This window comes from Mastigoproctus giganteus, chromosome 6, assembly GCF_048544385.1.
Source record: "Mastigoproctus giganteus isolate SK-2022 chromosome 6, ASM4854438v1, whole genome shotgun sequence".
In the NCBI taxonomy this organism is placed as follows: domain Eukaryota; kingdom Metazoa; phylum Arthropoda; class Arachnida; order Uropygi; family Thelyphonidae; genus Mastigoproctus; species Mastigoproctus giganteus.
In genome coordinates, this window is record NC_143580.1 from 154,983,848 (window position 1) to 155,005,155 (window position 21,308).

The 21,308-nt window shown below is 40.8% G+C and overlaps 1 protein-coding gene across 1 annotated transcript in view; it reads right to left on the reverse strand.

Annotated features, from left to right (window-relative positions):
- The window catches only part of LOC150084669 (uncharacterized), a 73,172-nt gene extending 52,782 nt beyond the window's left edge, over positions 1-20,390 (reverse strand). Inside the window, exon 1 of the mRNA XM_090375408.1 lies at positions 20,227-20,390. Coding sequence (XP_090231534.1) covers positions 20,227-20,263 — 37 coding nt within the window. The 5' untranslated portion in view covers positions 20,264-20,390. The remainder of the gene's footprint in view (positions 1-20,226) is intronic.
- Positions 20,391-21,308: the final 918 nt, after the last annotated feature.

The window sequence follows — 21,308 nt, forward strand, 5'->3', positions numbered from 1 at the left end:
CATGCTACGGCTAATATATACGGTTGGGTTTGATTGGATCGTTTTGAATTTTTGATGAGGTCTAAGGTTGTTGTTATTTGGTTTTTAGGAGAATTAGCTGCCCGGCCATATTGCTCCTGGGATATACGGTGGTCATTCCCTGACCTTTCCCATCCTCCGTATTTGGTGGTCACGGGCTCGAACCCCGGTCTAATCAAGAAGCGTGTGCTGCGCACTGCCGCTCCTGCCCACCTTACTACGGAGTCGCCGAGGTCTAAGGTCATAAATCATCAGTATTATTGTTTGCACATTGAGTTGCCACTTTATTATGTACACCAACTCTTATGAAGTGAAGCGCTGTGTCAGTGACAGCGTCAGTCGTTCCTACCGTGAGATATACGAGATACATATAGATATACTCTACAGTACTTCTAAAGTGGGTAGGCAGATACGTAATAATTCTATATGTGGGAAATTCTGTGAGAATCGGCAAGGCGAAAGATTTAAGTGACTTAGAACGTGGTATGGTAATCGATGCCAGACGCGCCAATATGAATATTCCGAAAATTGCAACTTGCTGGGGTTTTCGCGTACTAATGTGTCCCGGATGTATCGAGATTGGTTCAGTAATGGAATAGCATCCAACCAATGGTAATCCTGTAGTCGGAAACAGCTCGTCGATGTGAGAGGCCAACTCAGGTTGATGAGACTTCTGTTGGGTAACCAAAGGGATTATTTGACAGTCAGGCAAATAATAATTCAGCACAACGGTAGTAACCAAAGAGGCATTATAGAACGCACAACTTGTCGTACCTAGTAACGGATGGGGTATCGTAGTCGACGGACAAACCGGGTTCTGCCTCCTGTCAGCAAAAATTCAAAGAATGCACGGTAAAAGTGGGCTTAGGAACACAAACGGTGGACAGTTGTTGATTGGAAAAACGATTTATGCTCTGATGAATCCAATTCCTGCTGTTTAATGCTGATGGGAGGACCAGAATTTGGTGAAAAGAGCATAAATCCATGGGCCTATCCTGCCAGGTGTTAGCAGTGTAAGCGCGTGATGATGGTGCATTTTGTGTTTGCACATTTGGCTCCTCTCTAAGAGGGGAGAGGCCCAAGTGCGCCACAAATTTGGATGCCACAAGTTATCTGGAAGTTGTTTCCGACCAAGTGAATCCCTTCATGATTGCACTGTATTCATTTGCAAAAGGGTACATCCAACGGAATAGTGCACCATGTCACAAGGACAGAATTGTACAGAACTTCCAGGAACAGGAGAGCTTAACCTGCTGTGGTAAGAGAAAGTTATTGTGGGGTGAAGGGTAACGAGCTTCGGAGTAAAAATCCGCAACCATCCAATTTGCAACAATACAACTATGGGAAAGCAGATGAATCAACATCGTCTGTCATCGCTTTCAACATCTCATTGATTTCATGCCATGACGAATCCAAGCTATCCTGGGGAAAAAAGGGAGGGGGGATTCTAGTCGCTATTAGGTAGTGTACCTAATTAAGTGGCTAATCAATGTAAATTTTGTTGTATTCTATGGTCAGTTTGCCTGTTTATTGAATGAAACTCTCGATTTTCTGACGGAGAAAATCAAGTGACCATCACCGCCCGAGACCGACTAATTTTGTCACGCTGAGAAAAAAAAAAAAAGGTTATAAAGCTTTTTTCCCGTCAAGATGGGATCCGAACCCAGGCTTTTCGGAATGGTGATAATGAACGGCAGTTATAATCACTGGAGTAGCCGCTGTCAGATACGCCTCTCTGAGCCAGAAAGATGAGAGGCCATGTGAATTCATTTTTGTGACGCGCTTGTGATTAGCATAGTTTATAATCGCCTTCTGCCACACCGTGTGGAGAAGGCTTAGGTTCGATTCCCGTCGAATAGGCAGACAACTAGGGATGTAGTGGAGGGTATATGCCGTATACCCTCTGGATTTTTTTAGGTGAATAGCGTATACCTTCTGGTTTTTGAAAGACTTGAAAAAACAAATGTTATTAAAATATTTAACATAATAACATTCATAGGTATACCTTCTGCTAAATTTTACGACTACAGCACTGCAGACAACCCATACAAAACACCAATTTAGAGACATAGCACCTTGACGCCTTATGGCTTTAATTCTTGGGCGCAAAATCAAATTCAATTAATTGGAAAGATAAATTAATCAGTATTAATTAAGCTTGACGTTATTAGAAGATGCCTGGCAGAGGCAGGGTTGCTTTCACGTTGTGCAGTCTGCGCGTGTAGCACAGTGGTACGTCACCGTCCTCCCCACACCGGGTGGAAAAGGCCCGGGTTCGCGTCCCGTCGATGACGCGAGGAACTTTAATGGGCTCTTTTCACTTCGTGGCCGAGTTAGTCGGTCTCAGGCATAGACAGCAAAGTTTTTCCTTCCAAAATGGGTTTTTTCGTCCAGCAAAACAGGCAGATCGACCAGAGAGAACACGCAATTTACAGACAAAATACATATATGGGTATATATAATCAATTACGGGTGACCGTGATGTAATAATTTTTTTCACGTTGTGCATTGCCACAACTCCCTGTCACATCTCATTATCTAGTTTGACTTCAGTGAGGTTTACACAGATTGATCCAGCTGGAATGAATGGCGATGGACTGTCTTTAACATAAGAGAACGAGATTAGCTCGGTGCGAGCGAAGTTTTTACGGCTCCAGCTAATAGAGAACTTTTCTTAAATTTTTACCATTTTATTGACTTAATTGACATATTAATTTGTTTTATAGAAGTAGCTTTATATTCCTAGTTACGATAATTAGTTTATTTTGAACTTTGATTTTTTGTAGGTTATTACTTAGTATATCAGTAAAATTTATACCGTTCGAAACTTGCCGCCATTGTGTAGTATCGATACGAAATAGCGTAGCGTACTGTATATCTCGAACTTGATAGCTAACGTACTGTATATCTCGAACTTGATAGCGTAACGTACTGTATATCTCGAACTTGATAGCGTAACGTATAACCTAAAACTAGTTAGCGTAATACGTAGTACTGTAGTAGGAATCTGCTAGCTACGGATTAAATTTATAAATCCTTTTAATTTTTATTGTTAATTAAATTGTATTTAAATGGAAATCATGCCCCAGACTAGAGCAGCAAAGTAGCGAAAGTGCTGTGGTTCGGGGGAAAACCAAAGGGGGCGATTCTCAACGCATCACCGTCTAAAAAAAACGTGCAAAATGAGACATGTTTGCGGATCTCTTTCGAACAGGACATGATCTAGCCATGGAGCTCTTGCGCACTAGGCCAATCTTTAATCCAACACGGGGGCAATCTTTAGGGCAGAATGCGCTAGTCCCACAGGAGCTAGTTATTGTCGGTGATTCAATTGTCAGGGAAACATATTGTGCTAAAAGGATAGGTGGAATAGGACCAGGGTATGTCTGCCAGGGGAAAAAGTTGATGACGTTGTAGAGCAGATAGCATATTTTAAGAGCAAAAAGGTGATATTGTTGTACACAGTTGGCACTAATGACATTAAGTGTAGGAGATCTGCGGATTTACTTAGCAAGCACAGGTCAATGCTGGAAAAATGTCGCGAGTTATGGTTAAATTTAAAATTTTCTGCAATCCTGCCTAGACACGATAGGAGGGAGTATATGATGAGAGCCTTGTCAATCAATTCGGTCCTGGAGGGGTTGTGCAGGGCTCATGGGGTAGAATTTTTCTGAGCGTGGTCTGTGCTTGTTAATAGGAGAGATTGCTGCTACAGGGATGGGATACACTTAAATAGAAGGGGTGCAAGAATATTTGCCGATGCTTTCGAGGCAATGTTAGGTGGGTCGGAAAACTGCATCAGAGGTGGAAATGATTCTTGCACTGCTTCTATTGGAATGAGCAGCACCCTGGAAAGCAAGTTGCTGGGGATTTCAGGAACTGCAGAGAGTCATGAAATAAGTAAATACATGGGATGTGTTGGAGTAACTGAGAGTAAGAACAGGTGCATATATACTTTCACGTACACGAATGCTAGGAGTGGAGTATATAATAAATGAATTTGAAGTGCTGGTTAAGACATCCAAGACAGATATGGCTTGGATATCAGAGACGTGGTGTCACTCAGCTATAAGGGATGCAGAAATGGAAATTGGGAAGTACAATGTGTGCAAAAAAGGATAGACAGGATAGGAAGGGATGAGGGTTTAGGCTGTTAAGAAACACATAACATCTACGGAAGTCCATCCAGTTGATATAGAAGGACAGTGCAATGTTGAGTCGGTTTGGTATGACATAAGCACTGCCAAAAATGAGGGTAGGAGTGTGTTATAGGCCTAATGAGTACAATGAACAATTATAGAGAGAAATAGAGTGGGCCATCAGAGTGTTACATTGGGGGATTTTAACTTCCCAGATATAGACTGGAACTTGTAGGTTGGTCACTCACACACTAGCAAGGCTTTTATGTATTTATAGGATGATTGTTTTCTATAGCAGCATGTTAGAGAGGCAACAAAAGGGACTAACACTCTTGATCTGATTATCAGCAGTGATTATACATGCAAAAATAATTTATAGATAAAGGAACAACTAGGTGGCAGTGATCACAGTGTACTGATGTGTGATTTACTAAAAGATGTAACTACCATCAGGGGTAAAGAGAAGGGTTTTTGCTTTCGTAAAGGTGACTATAGTGTCTCAGAAATTTTTTAAGTTCTATACAGTGGGGCCAACTGAGATGTTACCAACAGCAAAATCTAAATGGGAGGCATTCAAGAAAGGAATTTTGGAAGCTACTAAACTTTGTGTTCCAACTAAGAAATATTGTTCTAGGTTTAGGCCCAAGTGGATGTCAGATGAACTAATGAGACTCGTGGCAGAGAAGAACAATGCATGGGATGCACATAAATTGTCAGGCGACCCAGAAGCCTATGGTAGATACAAGCTGTTGTTGTTGTTTGTTTATTTGGTTTTTAGGAGCATTAGCAACTAAGGCCATATTTCTCCGGGATATGCGGTGGTCATTCCCTGACCTTTCCGCATCCTCCGTATTTGGTGGTGACGGGCTCGAAGAACCCGGTCTAATCAAGGAGCGTGTACTAGGCACTGCTGCTCCTTCCCACCTGGCTACGGAGGCGCCAGAGATAGAAGCTAGTTTGTAATCAAGTCACAAAGGAGGTTAGGCAAGCGAAGGCAGATTATGAAAAATCTTTGGCAAAGGATGCAAAGAAAAACAGCAAAGATTTCTTTACTTGTATAAACTCTAAAAGGAACGGGATGAATCAGATTGGTCCACTTGATATCAATGATTTGACTGTAGATGATCATTCCCAGATAGCTGCCAAACTAAATGAGTATTTTGCATCTACATTCACACATGAGTTATTCAAGAAGGAGAGACCCGAGATGTTTATCAAACTCTATCAGGGAGTTAAATGACTTTGTAATAACTGAGAGCAAAGTGGAGGAGAAATATTGAAGCATTAATTGTAGCATTAAACATGAGAAAGGCACTTGTGGTAGATGGGATCTGTCCAGATATATTAAAGGAGGTGGCAAAAGAAGTAAACTCTTAGCCATAATTATGAGAGTATCCTTGGGCTCAGGAAAAGTTCTCACGGACTGGAGATGTGCAAATGTATCTCTAATTCACAAAGGGGGATCAAATTATTTTGAACAAATACTAATAGTGAATAGCGATTGTAAATGAAGGCATTCCATAACAACGTGGTTTTGGGCATGTAGGCCTCTGCTGAATACACTTCTTTCACCAAGGCAGGCTACACACGGATCATTTTGCCATCGCTTTCCAAGAAGAAGCTCCATTCATCATTAGCATTAGTCGAGGCATATGATGCAAGAAAGCAAAGTTATACAGCATCAGCCAAAAAAAAAAAAAAAAAAAAAAACCCTTCCCATTTCACTGATCCATTCGTTCCAAATTTGTCCAGTTCTTCCTCAAATTTATTTAAGATATAAACTTCCACAACGACAGATGGATGTTTGTTCCATCAATCAACTACCCGCTGGCTAAAGGCAAATTTCCCCTCATCAGTTCTACATGTCTTTTCTCGATTTGAATTTTTGCCCTCTCAGGTTCGTAATCTGAGCAAGAGGAAAAATCACATCTGCATTGAGCCTGCTCAATCCATTCAAGTCCTTATATACCTAAATCAGATCATCTCGCAGGTGCCTAGTCTCCAAACTGCGCAACTTAAGCCAAACAAATTTGCACAACAAATTTGCAAACTTAAGCCTTTGTTTGCACAACTTAAGCCTTTCTTGGTAAGAAAGGTCCGTTCCCCTCACCAATCTTGTTCTCTGTTTTCGTTCTAGCAACTCTACTTCCTTCCTAAAATGAGGCCTCCAGACCTGTGCACAGTAATGAAGTAATGATGGTCTGATCATTGCCTTATATAAAGCGTAACGTCTACTTATCCCTGGTAACGAAATTCCTGAATAATATCATTGACAAAACACTATAAGACAGTCCGCCCTGACAGCCTGTCTTCACTGATCAGAAAACTTCATATCTGACTACACAATTACTTCCAGGTATTTTTTATTCTCCACTACCCTCAGTGTAGTACAACACGATTGTTACGTTTCTCTTGGGTTATTGCTACCCATATGCAGTACTTTGCATTTGTCAGTGTTAAACTTCAGTTGCCACTTTTCAGCTCATCTGCCCAACTTTTCTAGATCCTGTTGCAGTAGCATACTGTCATTACTATCATTAACAACTCTGCTGACCTTTGAATCATCTGCAAACTTGAACATAAAGCATGATATATTTTCATCAATATCATTGATAAATATACAACACAACAATGGGCCCAACATCGAACCCTGGAGGACTCCACTAATAACATTAGTCCACGTAGAGCAGTGCCCATTGATTACCACTCTCCGTCTTCTCCCACTCAACCATCCTTTTATATCCATTGTAGCAACCTGTCTTTAATGCCATACTGCTCCAATTTGTTCAGTAGTCTTCCATGTGCAGCAGTATCAAAATTTTTCGTGAAATCCAGGTATGTGATATCAAAATTACTTTTTGCATCCAGTTTCTTTGTGACAACATCATAGTATTCAATCATATTGGTCAGACAAGGCTTTCCCATTAACAAACCCATGCTATATCTGAATTATTACTGCTCAGTGGTCTAGATGATCTTGCAATGCTTCTTTAACCAGTGACTCGATTATTTTCTTCGGAACAGAAGTTAAACAAATAGGTCTAATTACTCGCGTCATCCTTTGATCCCCCTTTGTGAATTGTGGATACATTTGCACGTCCCAGTCCGTGGGGAACTCCCCTGAGTCCAAGGTTGCTCTCATAATTATTGCTGAGAATTTGGTTACTTCCTCTGCAGCCTCCTTAAATATAACTGGATAGATCCCATCCGCCCCAGGTACCTTTCTTATGTTTAACTTCAACAATTTCTCCTCCACTTTGATTTCAGTTATTACAAAATCATTTAGCTCCCTGTTAGAGTTTAATAAGCCTCTGTCTTCCACTTCCCTACAGAATTCCTCGTGTATGAAGATAGATGTAAACTACTCATTCAATTTTTCAGCTACCTGAGCTGGATCATCGATATCAAGTGGACCATTCTGATTCATCCCTTTCCTTCTAGAATGTACATAAGTAAAGAAGTCTTTTCTGTTTTTACATCCTTTGCCAAAGATTTCTGGTTATGTGCCTTCGCTTCCCTAACCTCCTTTGTGACTTAATTACAGACTAGCTTGTACCTACGATAGTCTTCTGTGTCGCCTGACAATTTAAGTGCATCCACCTTTTTCTTCTCTGCCACGAGTCTCATTAGTTCATCTGACATCCATTTGGTACTAAACCCAGAACAATATTAATTAGTTGGAACAAAAAGCCTAGTAGCTTCCAAATTACTTCCTTGAATGCTTCCCATTTAGAATTTGCTGTTGATAACATCATCAGTTGGTCCCACTGTATATACAATTTAAAAACTGTCTGAGACCACTGTAGTCACCTTTATTAAAGCAAAAACCCTTCTCTTTACCCCTGATGGTAGTTATATCTTTAACTATATCCCACATCAGTACACTGTGATCACTACCACCCATTTAATGGTTCCTTTATCTGTAAATTCTTAATGCATGAATAATCACTGCTGATAATCTGATCAAGAGTATTACTCTTTTTTTTTTTTTTTTTTTTTGCCTCTCGAACATGCTGCTGTAGAAAACAGTCATTCAATAAATCCACAAAAAAAAGTCCTCCGGCTGGTAGGAAAATCTATCTCTGCAGTCCATCCGTTGTTCAAGAATAATGCTTACAGATTCTGCTGGTACGCTGGAATTATACACAATTTTGCCTTTTTGAGGGTTTCTTCTAGATGCACCTTGATGGCTGCACTTTTGCCTATTGAAGATGGCTCTGGAGCGCGAGAAGGCAATTTTATTTCACAAGTTACCAGATTGTTTCACTTAGTGTGAAGAAGCTGCGTGGTTTAGAAAATATTCAATGATTGGATCTAGCAGGCTTTGGAATGTGCAGTGATGATGATGATTTTCTTGGCGGCATCGTAGTTGGATATTGTTTTAATCCATTTAGTTAGGAGATTTATTGCTAGGCTGTAATCAGAACACTGAAATCAGTCTCACGGGATGGCCCGGGGCTGCTTCATGATAGCGTTCTGGTTTCAGATAGTTCTGTCCTGTTATGGTTTTTATTTGCCTTTGACTGAGCTTATTGAAGTTAAGCGTGGGTATGCTGAACCGAATGATTATGGAGTCATGATCAGACTGGAACTGTTCAGCGTATTCCTCAAAAACAGCCTGTAAAGTAATCATGTGCCATGCCAAGTAAATTGGGTCCTCTTGTTGGCTGTTGGTTGATGGTCATTTTTAAAGTCTTGAAGAAGGGTTACAGTTTTCCGCTGAGGTGATTAAATGCGGGTGGAAGACTGAAGTCCCCATGGATGATATGGTAGACTGATGTGTGGAGGTGGTTGATGGGCCAGTTGATCAGCCGTCTATCACCTTTAGATTCGGGTTAGGTGGCACATGGATGCAGTGTTCACTAGGGAACTATGGCAATTTAGAGTAACTGAACAGCATCAATATTATACTACAATCAGCATAGAAGACAAATGAGAAGTGTTCAGAGTTAAAGAGGTTGGCGGCGCCGCCTACTTAGCGACCATGTTTGGAGGCACAGATAGGTGGAAATTTCTGGGACTGCAAAGGGCAAAAAAGTGTAAAGTGTATTCGTGCCTAGCGGCACCGGAGGTTTCCCCCAACTCCGCGTTTCTTTCATTGTAGGTGTAACAGTTCACTGTAAAGGCCAGAGATTTAAAAGTGTAGTGTTGTGTTTCGTTGTTCTTCTGGCCATTTAGCCGCTAGACCCCTGCTGGGGCCCAACGTTGTCCACACTTAGCCTCGTGGAGGCAGACCAGGTACCCAGTAATTGATATTTTACTCTGGCAGGCCCTGCCACCTAGTTTCCTGAGATTTCAGTGGCTAGGGCCTTAAAAAAAAAAAAAAAATAAATAAATAAAAAAATAATAAAATAAAATAATCGCTGAAAAAGGTTTAAGCCGAAAGAGTTTTGCGTGTGCGGTTTGAATTTGGACATATTTTAATTTTTAACATTGTGTGGCACGTTCGCTGGTGTATAGACAGAGTAGGGGAGGGAGACTAAAGACTGAGGGGGAAAAGCCAGAAGTAAGTAAGTAAAGAAGATCTATTTTCTTGATCTTTGTAGGTCCTGTTGGGTCCTTTGATCCATTTATGGCCTCACTTTGGTCGGGGTTGTCTTCTTACACGCTCATTTTGATTTCCTCGTACTCTTTGCAGTCTTGTGGGGTGGTCGGTTTTCTTCGAGCATCTAATTTACTTTCATTCATTGTGGATGGCAATTTCCGTTCTTCTTCGGTAGAAGACTTCTCGTGCAAATTGGCTGAAAGCCGCGTAGTCGTCTTCTGTGTCCAAGAGATGGTGTTCTTTATTTTTTGGTATGTACTGTATTTTAGTTATTAGCAGGCTTCTGTGTTCCTCATAGCACTCACAGTCGTGCATTATATGATGCCATGTTTCAGGCTCACCACAGGTGCAAGTTAGCTCCTCCGTTATACCCAGCATGTTCAATTTTGCCTTGAATGGACCATGGCCCGTTAGTAAGTACGTTGCATTTAACCCCGGGTTAAACCACGGGGGGGGGGCTTTTGGATACGTCTTGGCAACCAGTGGTATGAATTTCTTCGTCACTTCGCCTTTGTTTGATGCTGTCCATCTGTCCTGCCACAGCTGTAGCAGGTGAGCCACGATTCTATGCTTTTCTGCTTTGCGGTTGTTGTTTGGTTCTAGGGTGAGTCTATAGATGGTAGTGGGTGTTCCCTTAGACAGGTGGTACATGAGCCCGCAGCGAGTCACTTCCAGGTCCAGTGGGAGGACTCCTGTCAAGACCTGGAGGGCGTGCGTGCTCACTGTTCTGCATGCACGAGAGATGATGAGCATAATGCTACGCTGGATTGTGTCCAGGTGTCTTTTATTTACTACTGTTCCTGCTTTTTTGTACCATATCGGGGATCCGTAGGTAATGGCTGGGATGAAAATTGCTTTGTAATACAGGGACAGGGTTTTTCTGTTTAATCCCCAGTCCCTGCGTGAGACTCTTGCTATTAATGCTGCGTAATTCCCTAGTTTTTCTTTCAGGTGGATGATATGAGGGGTGGAGGATAAATTATTGTCGATTGTAATTCCTAAGTATCGTATTTGTTTTGCAAGTTTGATGGTTGCTCCTGCTATCTTTATTTGCGTTGGTCTGTGGATGTCAAGCACTCCTTTCAGTAGAACAGAGTTCGTCTTCGTGGGTGAGATCTTCAACATGTGTAGCTTTGCCCAATCCTGTAACACCTGTATTGCCTGGTTTGCATGAGTCTCCAGGCCCGATCTGGAGTCCGCCTCCACGATCAGGACCAAATCGTCAGCAAAGGCCTGGCAGCTCACTTCGTCCAAGTCCTGAGCCAGGAAGTCGTCAAAGACAATGTTCCACATGAGTGGCCCCAAGACCAAGCCCTGGGGTCAGCCGCTGCGGACCATCGAGCCACTTTTCGAAAAGGTGTTACCACCTCAGTTCTTCGGTCAGTTTGGTAATCCTTTATACACTTGTAGAGGTTTGTTGGGAGCGCTGCCTCCCGGAGCCGGCCGAGGACGCTCGGCCACCACAGGGTGTCAAACGCCCCTGCGAAGTCCACTGCAATGACTCGGAAGCACTTCCTGTCGCATTGGGTTGCTTTGAATATAAGGTTTTGGACTGCTTCTATGGTTGATAATCCCTGTTTGAATCCATATTGTTTTGGTGATTCTAGGTTTGCAGCTTTGTAGTGGTTCATAATTCTTTTATGCAACAGTTTACTCAGGGTAGTCAGTAAAGCTATCGGTCGGTAGGAATCCGGTTGTTCCGGTGGCTTGTTAGGGTTCTTCAGGATGAGTTTCAGATTTGCGGTTTTCCAGGAGGTCGGAAATTTCCCCGCTTGCAGGCAGCAGTTTAGAAGTTTGAGCAGGAGGCCAGGTATGTGTTCCACAGCCTTTTTGATCAGCTCCGACTCCAGGAGGTCCGGTCCCGGGCATTTCCTATTTCGCATCTGTGCCGCAGCATTTTGTAGCTCCTCCACGGTGAAGGGTGGCTCCATTTGTTGCGATGCGTATGCCTCGTTCGCTTGGGAGATTTCTTCTTGCTTGTCACTGAGATTGTCTGGGGGTTCTAGAATGATTGTATTTAGAATATTATTAATTGAATCATCCCATGTTTTAGTGAGGGATCCTTGAGGCGTTTTTGTTGCCGTCGTTATTTCCCCCCTGGGGAGCTTATTTGTGGTTCTTTTGTATACAACCCCCCAGGGGTCCTCATTTCCGGTCGCAGAGACTAGTCGCTCCCAGGAGGCTTTCTTATTTTTCTTTATTTTTTCAGTGTAGGCATTGCGTAGCTGTTGGTATTGATGTCTTAGATAGGCTACCTCTGTGGGTGGCCAGGTTCTCCGCGCCCTCTGGTATTCTTTTCTCTTTATTTGAACTTGCTTTCGTAGTCTTTGTAACTCCGGGGTCCACCACGGCATGGCTCCTACGCAGGGTGTCTTCCTTTTCATCGCCATTTCCGCTGCAGTGGTTATAATGTGGGTGACTTTCTCCTGCATCCTGTCTACGTTTTCCATCCTGTCACTCTCCCATCCGGTCACTTCCTCTTGTGCTTTGCGGATCAATTGTTCTCGAAAGAACTCCCAGTTTGCCTTTTTGATGGCGAACCTGCTCGCCATGTATTTGCCATTTGTTGGTCTTAGCATCGTTCTCTTGATATTGAAGGTGATTGTGCGGTGATCCGATGTGGTCCAGGCGTTTTGCACAGTCCAATCGGTCACATGAGCTGCTATGTTTCTTGTGGTTAGCGTGATGTTTATGGTTTATTCCCATAAGGTCAGAGATTATTGGCCTTACTCTAAGATCTCACCGGGAAAAACCTCCTCATTGCTACTGAAAGGAACATTAAATCTCCGTAATCCACCTCAAATTAAAGTAGAAAATACAACTATCAAACTACTCATTGAGATGAAATACCTAGGAGTCATACTGGACAGGAACCAATCTTTCAACCCACACTTGAAACATATCCGAGGGAAAATCAGCAGATATTCTGCCCTCGTTGCAAGAATAGCCAAAAGGGATTGGGGACTCAAGAGGCACACCTTGGGACTGTATTACAAAACGACATTTATACCAGCCATAACTTATGAGTCACCCGTCTGGTTCCAGAAAGAAACTACTGCAGTTAACAGACGGACACTAGATTCCATCCAGCGGACAATACTCCTCTCTATTACACGGGCCTGCTGTACTGTGAGTACACATGCTCTGCAGGTTCTGGCGGGAGCACTCCCCCTGACCTTGAGGTGGTGCGTTGTGCTATGATGCATGTGGACATGTGTGGACATGTGTATATGTAAGGGCGGCACCTAGAACTTTGTTCAACTCCGCCTCGTGTCTCTGTGAAGAACAGTATCACTACAAATGGGCCAGATATGTGTGTGACGTACGTTTGTGTGTTTTATGTGTGTGTTCTGTTGTTATGTTGTGCTATGATGCAGCATCTCGCAAAAGGGCTTCCCTGCACCTTCCTGGGCCACTCCATTGACCCTACAGGAAACCTGAAAAGAGAAAAAACAAAACTCGCCACCCACCTGCAACAGGTCTGGCAGGACAGGTAGTCAGAATCCACAAAAGGGGAAATGACGATGAAATTTCTGCCTAATGTCAGAAGATTATACCCAAAAGCACCATCATGGTTTCACTCTAGACCGTACACAACGTATCTTTTAACAGGTTATGGGGCCCTAAATGCCAAACTAAACGAGTCCAACAGTTTTAAATTAGTGAACGATCCTCGGTGCAGGTTCTGTGGGGAAGTGGAGACATGGTCTCACATAATGTACAACTGTGAAAACTATGAGGATCTCCGCTGCCTCCTGACGACAAAACTGACTTACTTCCGTCGCGACAGGGAATCAAACCTGTTGGACTCGCAAGAGGAGCATAAGGAGTTGACAAAATTCGCCCAGGGACTGTTTACCCGAAGGAGGACATTTATTGCTCTCTAGAGGGAACAAGAACAGACACCACGACAAAACTAACCATCGTTCGACTCAACCAAACTAGCTCTCACCCAGATACAAGACTTTCCTTTGGGACTGAACTAGCATAATAAAGGACTCGCAGGACCCGACCCAAGGTAGCGAAGGAACCCGCTCAAGATTAATACCACGGACCTGACAAACCACAGATGGACTCCAAACACCGGACTGCACGGATGGGATTTATCCCACAAATGATCTTATAATTGGTCTGATCCCTGCTGGGATCAGACTGGGACAACCGGACAGATCGCACCTCTGCTGCCAAATGCTGTTGGGCTATCTGAGTAGGGTGCTCTAACCCTATTCACTTTTAATTACCAAACCCCTGGCAGGGGGGGGAGGAGATTTTTTTCCTCCCTTCCCTGCCGTGTTTTTTTTTCCTCCTTAGCCACGCTCCCTTGTGTGGCCCTTTGCCTCCACTCCCCGGGCGGGAGGGGAGGTTACTTCTGCCCCCCACCCCATCACTGCCCCTCTCTTCCCTCTGGTGAAGCATGGGCCTGCTCCACTGATTTGGGAGTCATGTTCTCTATGGACCCCTTATTTTTGTCTTTTCCTCCCAGCCTTCAGTCTCTCCACCCCTCTCTCTAACTTATAATTACTAGTGTGTGAACCATTGTTAAATTGCTTGAGCCCTACACCCAAAAACTTAATAACATCTATTCGCATAAATAGTACTCCTTTTGGCTGACCACTATCTATAACGGTTTTTTATTTTATTTTATTTTATTTATTTATTTATTTTTATGTTATTTATTATTATTATTATTATTTTATTTTATTTTATTTATTTATTATTTTTTGTTTTTAAGGTCCTAGCCACTGAAATTTCAGGAAATTAGGTGGCAGGACCTGCCAGGTAAATAACTATAATAGTGGTGTACCTGGTCTGCCTCCACGAGGCAGAGTGTGGACAACGTTGGGTCCCATTAGGGTCCCAGCGGCTAAATCAGATCCTTAAGAACCTGACTTTGGCCAGGCACAGTGCACATTGATAAGGGCAGCATAATAATGCCCAATATATTGTAAATAATGTTCAAAGCACGATGTCTTTATGAATATGTTGTAAATAAAGTGAAGAATATCTTTATGAATATAAATATTAATATAACATAATGTAAATATGAATATCTTTATTATTTCATTGTAAATACTGCCAAAAGCATATATCCTGTAAATAATTTGACACTGGTTCTATTTTATTGTTGGCTCTGGGGGATGAGCCCGAACTTCGATGTGGCCCCGTCTCCCCAAGGCTATTGTCCACCAGCCAATGTAAAACCCCTGGCATTGCTGCTGTGAAGGGTCTATTGTATATACCACGTTTGTATACAATAAAGATTATATATATATATATATATAAATGGCCAGAGAAACAACGGTACACGACACTACACATGTACAAAATCCATACACTTTTAAACCTCTGGCATTGATAGTGTTCTGTTTCACACCCACAATGTATAGCACGCGGAGATGGGGGAAACCCCTGGTGCCGTTTGACACTAAATACACTCTACACTCTACTCTAACCATGTCCCTGTGATGCATATAACCCAAGGGTGTTCGAGAAGAGAAGCTGTTCAGTTGTGTCCAGCTTATTGCGGAGCAAGCGAAATAGTTCCCCTCTTTAATTTCATCCATATAAAAAAAAAATAATATCGACATTTCATTCATATATATATTTTTTTCAGATGTACAAGGAAAATTTGTGATAAACTGTAATTTAAGGTTGTTCTAGGGGGGTTTCGCCAATAGACTGTTTTCCACCTGCATGGCATGAGATCTTTGAAGTTTTCTCGTCATTCTCATCCCACTTTTATTTGAAAACACCCACAGTTCGAATCGTAGTGATTACATTGCCTGATTAAAAAAAAAAACGCAACTCCGGTTATCTGATTTATTAACAACTGCATTCAGACAGCCCAGTGGTCACTAAGGTGGTAAACCTTCAGTTTACAAAATGGGTAACAGTAAACGATCGAATTATTCAACCCTCCCAAAAATAGTATGTCGGTACGTCTGTGAATACATGCCTCTGAGTTGAATGATGTTTGAATCGATAATCATAAAATACGGTTATTAGCATTAACATAAAAGCAGTTCTTCCTTGAATTTATTTAAGCTATCAACTTCCACAAACGACAGATGTCATAAATCTGTCGTTTGTGGAAGTTGTTCCAAAAATATTATTGATAACATTTTTGTTAAATAATTAATTGGGAACTCTGAACTACGTGGTCGTTCTAGAGTATAAAAGAGAACGTTCTAGATTTCATTAGATCTTTGAATAATTTGAAATCTGAAAGTAATACATGTATAGTAATTTGAAAACGGCTATTTTGTAATTTGATTGCTAGTATTACAACATAAGCATTATTATTCTGTTTAAATTATATAATAATAAAGTTGCTTTCCCTGGTATGAAACGTAAAAATATAAATTTATTTTATTATTGCTGAAGCAGTTAATTTGTATCGCGTTTCGTATATAATATATTAACCATGTGTAATTAATATAAAGTAAATCATCCCTAGTTAATGAATAATTCCTGAGAGCGAAATAATAATTTATTTGCTTTAATGATGTGAATTTTTTTTTATACTGTACGACAGCCGGACATTGGCAAGGACATTGGCTGATTCAACTACTGCTCATCTCAGTTACCCAAATTATTCGCTGTATTAATTTTGCACAATTACCACCTTTCGCCTCAAAGGTGGTGCTTGTGCATATGCCCGTTCCGACATTCCGTGTCAGAGACTTGGTAATTTGGAATCTCCTCTTTTCGATCTTATCTGGCTTAAAATCTCTCTACCACATTTTGTCAAATTCATCTGTTGTCTCTACCGTTCTCCCAACTCCACTAATCACTTGGAGCTCTTTGACTTCCTCTCTTTGCAACTTCACTTTCTCCAGTCCAACTTTCCTAACAGTGAGATAATTTTCCCTTGTTGATTTTAATGTTCATATTTACCTAAAAGAATATCGTACAGTCCTAACCATACAGCCAACACGTTTGATCTTTTTTCTCACAAACAACCCTTCTAAGTACACGGTCGAAGTGAGAGGTCCTTTAGGCACTTCAGATCACAACTTGGTGATTGTCTCTTCTCCAATGGAACCTTTATCTCATGGCTATTCCCAACCTTGTGTTGTTTGGCATTACAAGAATGCAAAATGGGATGACCTGCAAGATTCCTTTTCTTCTTTTCCTCGGTAAGATTACTGTTTCAAAACTTCTGATGTCAACATTTGCTCAGATCGTGTCAGTGAAATTATTCTCGTAGGAATGGAATCCTTTATTCCACACTGCACTTTAAAATCTCGTCCTTTATCTAAATCTTGGTTTTCCAATAAATGTGCTAAGGCTGTTCAAGAGAAGAATGTTGCATATTGTAACTGGCTTGCTTCCAGTTCTTCAGTTTCATTTTCTGCCTACACCAAAGCTCGCAACAATTGTAATGCAGTTATTAATTGGTCCAAACTAGATTTAGAACAGACTAAGAGTAGAAAACTTGCTTCTTACGGTAATGGTAGCCGAGCATTCTAGTCTTTTGCCAAAGCTATTGGCCGCAACTTTTGCCCATCTCTGCTCCCACCTCTGTCAAAACCAGATAGTTCACTTCGGCCAAGGATATAGCTGACCTGCTAGCATCCCATTTTTCTTCCAACTCATGTATTAATGATCTTAGTAAAACACCTCCCACCATTCCTAACACGTTCCATTCAATGCCTCCTGTGACTTTCTGTCAAAAGGATGTCAGAAGGATTTTGACGAATCTCGACGCTAAGAAAGCTCCAGGTCCCGATGGTATTTCTCCATTTGTTCTCAAAACCTGTGCTCTTGAACTTACTCCTCTTCTTTGACGCCTTTTTTCACTTTCTTATTCCAAAGGCGTTTTTCCTTCTGCTTGGAAATTTGCTCATATCCAGCCAGTTCCTAAAAAGGGTGACAAATCCCTCCCATCCAATTATCGTCCCATTGCAATTACTTCTACTCTTTCTAAAGTAATGGAGAAATCAATTAACCGCCAACTCTTAAACTACCTAGAAACCTTCCGTCTGATCAACGATCGCCAGTATGGATTCCGTCAGTGTCGATCCACTGGTGATATTCTGGCTTATGTTACCCATTTATTGACAAATTCTATGGAAAAGTTCGGTGAAACACAAGCAGTTGCTCTTGACATCTCAAAGGCTTTCGATCGTGTTAGGTATAAAGGTCTTCTAAACAAGCTTCCATCTTATGGTATGTCAACTGTTTTTTGTAATTGGTTATCCAGATTTCTCTCTGATCGCTCACTGTAGGTGATGGTAGATGGCTCTTTGTCTTCTAACTTCTCCACTAATGCTGGTGTCCCCCAAGGTTCAGTTCTTTCCCCCACTCCTTTCCTCTTGTATATTAATGACCTTCTTCCATTGACTGGAAATCCTATCCATAGTTTTGCCGATGATTGCACATTGCATTCTGCTTTCCATTTTGAGAAACCTTGCCCTGCTCAATCAGCTTAAACTTCTCGAATATCCGCTACCAATTCCTTAAATGCCGATCTCAAGTGGGGCAAAGACAACTTAGTTAATTTCAATCCTTCTAAAACTCAATCTTGTTTTATATCTCGCAAAAAGGATTCTTCTGTTTCTATGCTTATTTGGTGACAGTCCGATTTTTGGCAAAATGATATATCTCTTTTGGGGATTACCCTGACTTCTAATCTCTCTTGGCACAAGCACATTACAAATATTGCTTCCTCTGCATCTAAAAAACTTGGTTTTCTCTTTCGCTCTCGGCGTTACTTTTCTTCCAAACAACTGCTCACTCTGTATAAATCGTAAATCTGCCCTGCCATGGAATATTGTTCCCACATCTGGGGTGATGCCCCCAAAACCTCTCTCAGGCTTCTTGATTCCATTCAAAAGAGGGCAGCTAGGTTAGTTAATGATTCATCTCTGAGTCTCTCCACTCGCTGTCTCATAGACGCACTGTTTCTGCTGCATGCCTCTTCTACAGATACTTCCATGGGTACTGTTCTTCTGAATTGGCTTCTATAATTCCCGCTCTCTCTTTCAAAACAGTCCGAACACGTGCCGCAACCGGGCAACATCCATTTACTGTCCAACTTCAAACTCTCAGAACCAACTTTTCATCTTCCTCGTTTATTCATTCAACTGCCATTTTCTGGAACAACTTTCCTTGATATGTATTTCCTGAAAATTACAGTGTACAGAAGTTCAAATCTAATGTCAACAAATATCTTCTTTCGTCTTCTCAACCTCAAACCCCAGCACGGTACTAAGTACTATAGGTTCTAATACCTCTCGTGTTTGAGGTTTTCATTAAAAAAAAAAAAAAAAAAAAAAAAGGAGTTTACAATTACATTTGTTTTTTCTGACAGCTACTGAACAGTGCTTAGTTTATAATGAGTTATGCATGCATTTTAATGGCTACGTGTAGGTTTGAAGGCACAGGTGCTGAGTATCACGTTACCCTAGGATCGCGGCCATTTTACAAGTGTAACTTCGCTTTCTTTCTTCTTTAGAGCTTTTCGCTTTAAAATCAAAAAGGTCTGTGCGATTTTAACTGTACAGAAATTGTTAATGTAAAACGATAGGCTTTCGCTATCCTCCATTTTAATGGAAAGCTGAGGAAATCCAAGCTAAGGTTATTGATATGTTATTCTACTGAGGAGCATATAAACACGAACAAAATCCTTGGTTTCTGTATAGTCTTGTATGTTTTTTCGGAGTCCGCATCGACCATACAAAGAATCGGAATATTCTCTCTTATTGTTATGGTAACACTTCCGAATACCCAACACAATGGCAATGTAACTCACTAGTAGTAGTCCGGCCATTTCAAACACACGTGCACATTATTGATTTCTTAGGTCATGTTCTTAAGTGCATTGGTTGCCATAGTGATATCAGCGTCGTGGTTTATTGTATACAGTATAAATATAAAGTATAAATATTTCAAAGCAGTAACAAAACTTCATACAATTAAATGAATACCATATCCAATTCTCTTTTGTATTTTCAGATATGAATTTTCAATTTCCAGTTTTGAAAAATGCATTGCACCCTTGACATTTTAAAATATTTCTTTAACAAGTCTCTTCAGCTTTTTGAACAGAAACTCTTCTTTTGCGTTGGGATTGTAAAATTTTCTGCCAATTTGAACAAACTTCTTTAAAATGTGTAGGGGTGTCTGAGTTCATAGGCCTATTTAAATTTCAATCGATATAAAAATTTATGTAAGCGAACTAAATCAGGGCGAAAAAAAAAATGTACCGTCATTAAGTTTGTTAACTTCCAGTTCGAATTACCATGGCAACGCAACACGGGGATATTACTTTAATATTTAACGAACTGGCAGCAAAGCGAGTGCTGCACTGTACGAACTGTTATCTAATCTCAAGATACAGTATGATAAGGTGTTTTACAGAATGAACGATGTATTACAGCAGTTAAAAGTACCTAATTTTAATAATAATAATAATCTGTTCCTGATGACTTCTCTATGACTGGTATTTATATATATAGAGTAAATATGTTTTTTCATAGTTCTTCGTACTTGGTTGTAACGAGTCAAAGTCAAACTTACCTGACACACGGACGGCATCGTCTCCGCAACACGACATGGCAGTAGTGGAATTTAAAGGCACGCTCACCGTTTGTTAGTTTAGTGGATATCCATAATTTTTGTAATGGATTTCCATGGATAGAGATTCAATTTCTAGAAGCATAAACATACCGCCTTAAGCGCCCTCAGACTTATCTTGTTTGTAAAGAAAGTGCTTGTTTGTTCCAGTGTCGCCATCTGATGGACTTTTAAGAAAATATAAGCAGATGGATCGAAGACAGTATTTTTGCATTTTCGATATACATTTACAGTACTACATTAATTTTTTTTATCTTTTGAATAAATGTTATTTAATATGTTTGTGTAGATACCTGCAAAAATCATACTGTAATAATGGTTAGTTACACATTTTAATAGCAATATTGAGACTAATATGAACAGAGGGGGATTTAACGGCGGCCGACCGGGCGCGCGCCCTGGGCACCGACTTTACACTTTTTTCTAATGACACCAAGTTTGGTTTCATATGTGCAATTTTAATTACTACCAAGTTTACAATCGGCGGTAAAACCTGATAGTATGTTTATATTCGCTTATTTTCATTATTTCATTACTACGCTGCATACTATACACATACTACGCTGCATACTATACACATACTACGCTGCATAAGCCCCGCGCGACCGCGCTACCGCTCATCGGAGCAATAGAATCGTATTTGCTTCTTTGTACTTACAAAGGTTCTCCTGCAATGCAGATTTACGATATACGCGTATTTGCGATTATCGTATATTGTTGCAATTATATTAAGATAAAATTAATTCCTTTTGTTACATCAGCGCCTGGATTTTCGTAGTTTATGAATAATTTTTGAATTTTAATTAATCATTAATTTATTGCACTATAACAAAAAATCTCTTCTCTAGTATTCTAATCATTCAGACTATTAAATTTTATATTTTTCTTTTCATTAGTAGGCTACCAGTGGTAGCTAGAAAAATGAAACATCTATCAGGGGCTGAAAAAAGACGCGAATATAATATAATACATATATTATATTCAAATTTTATTGGAAAGAAAACATTAATAGTGCATAATATTTT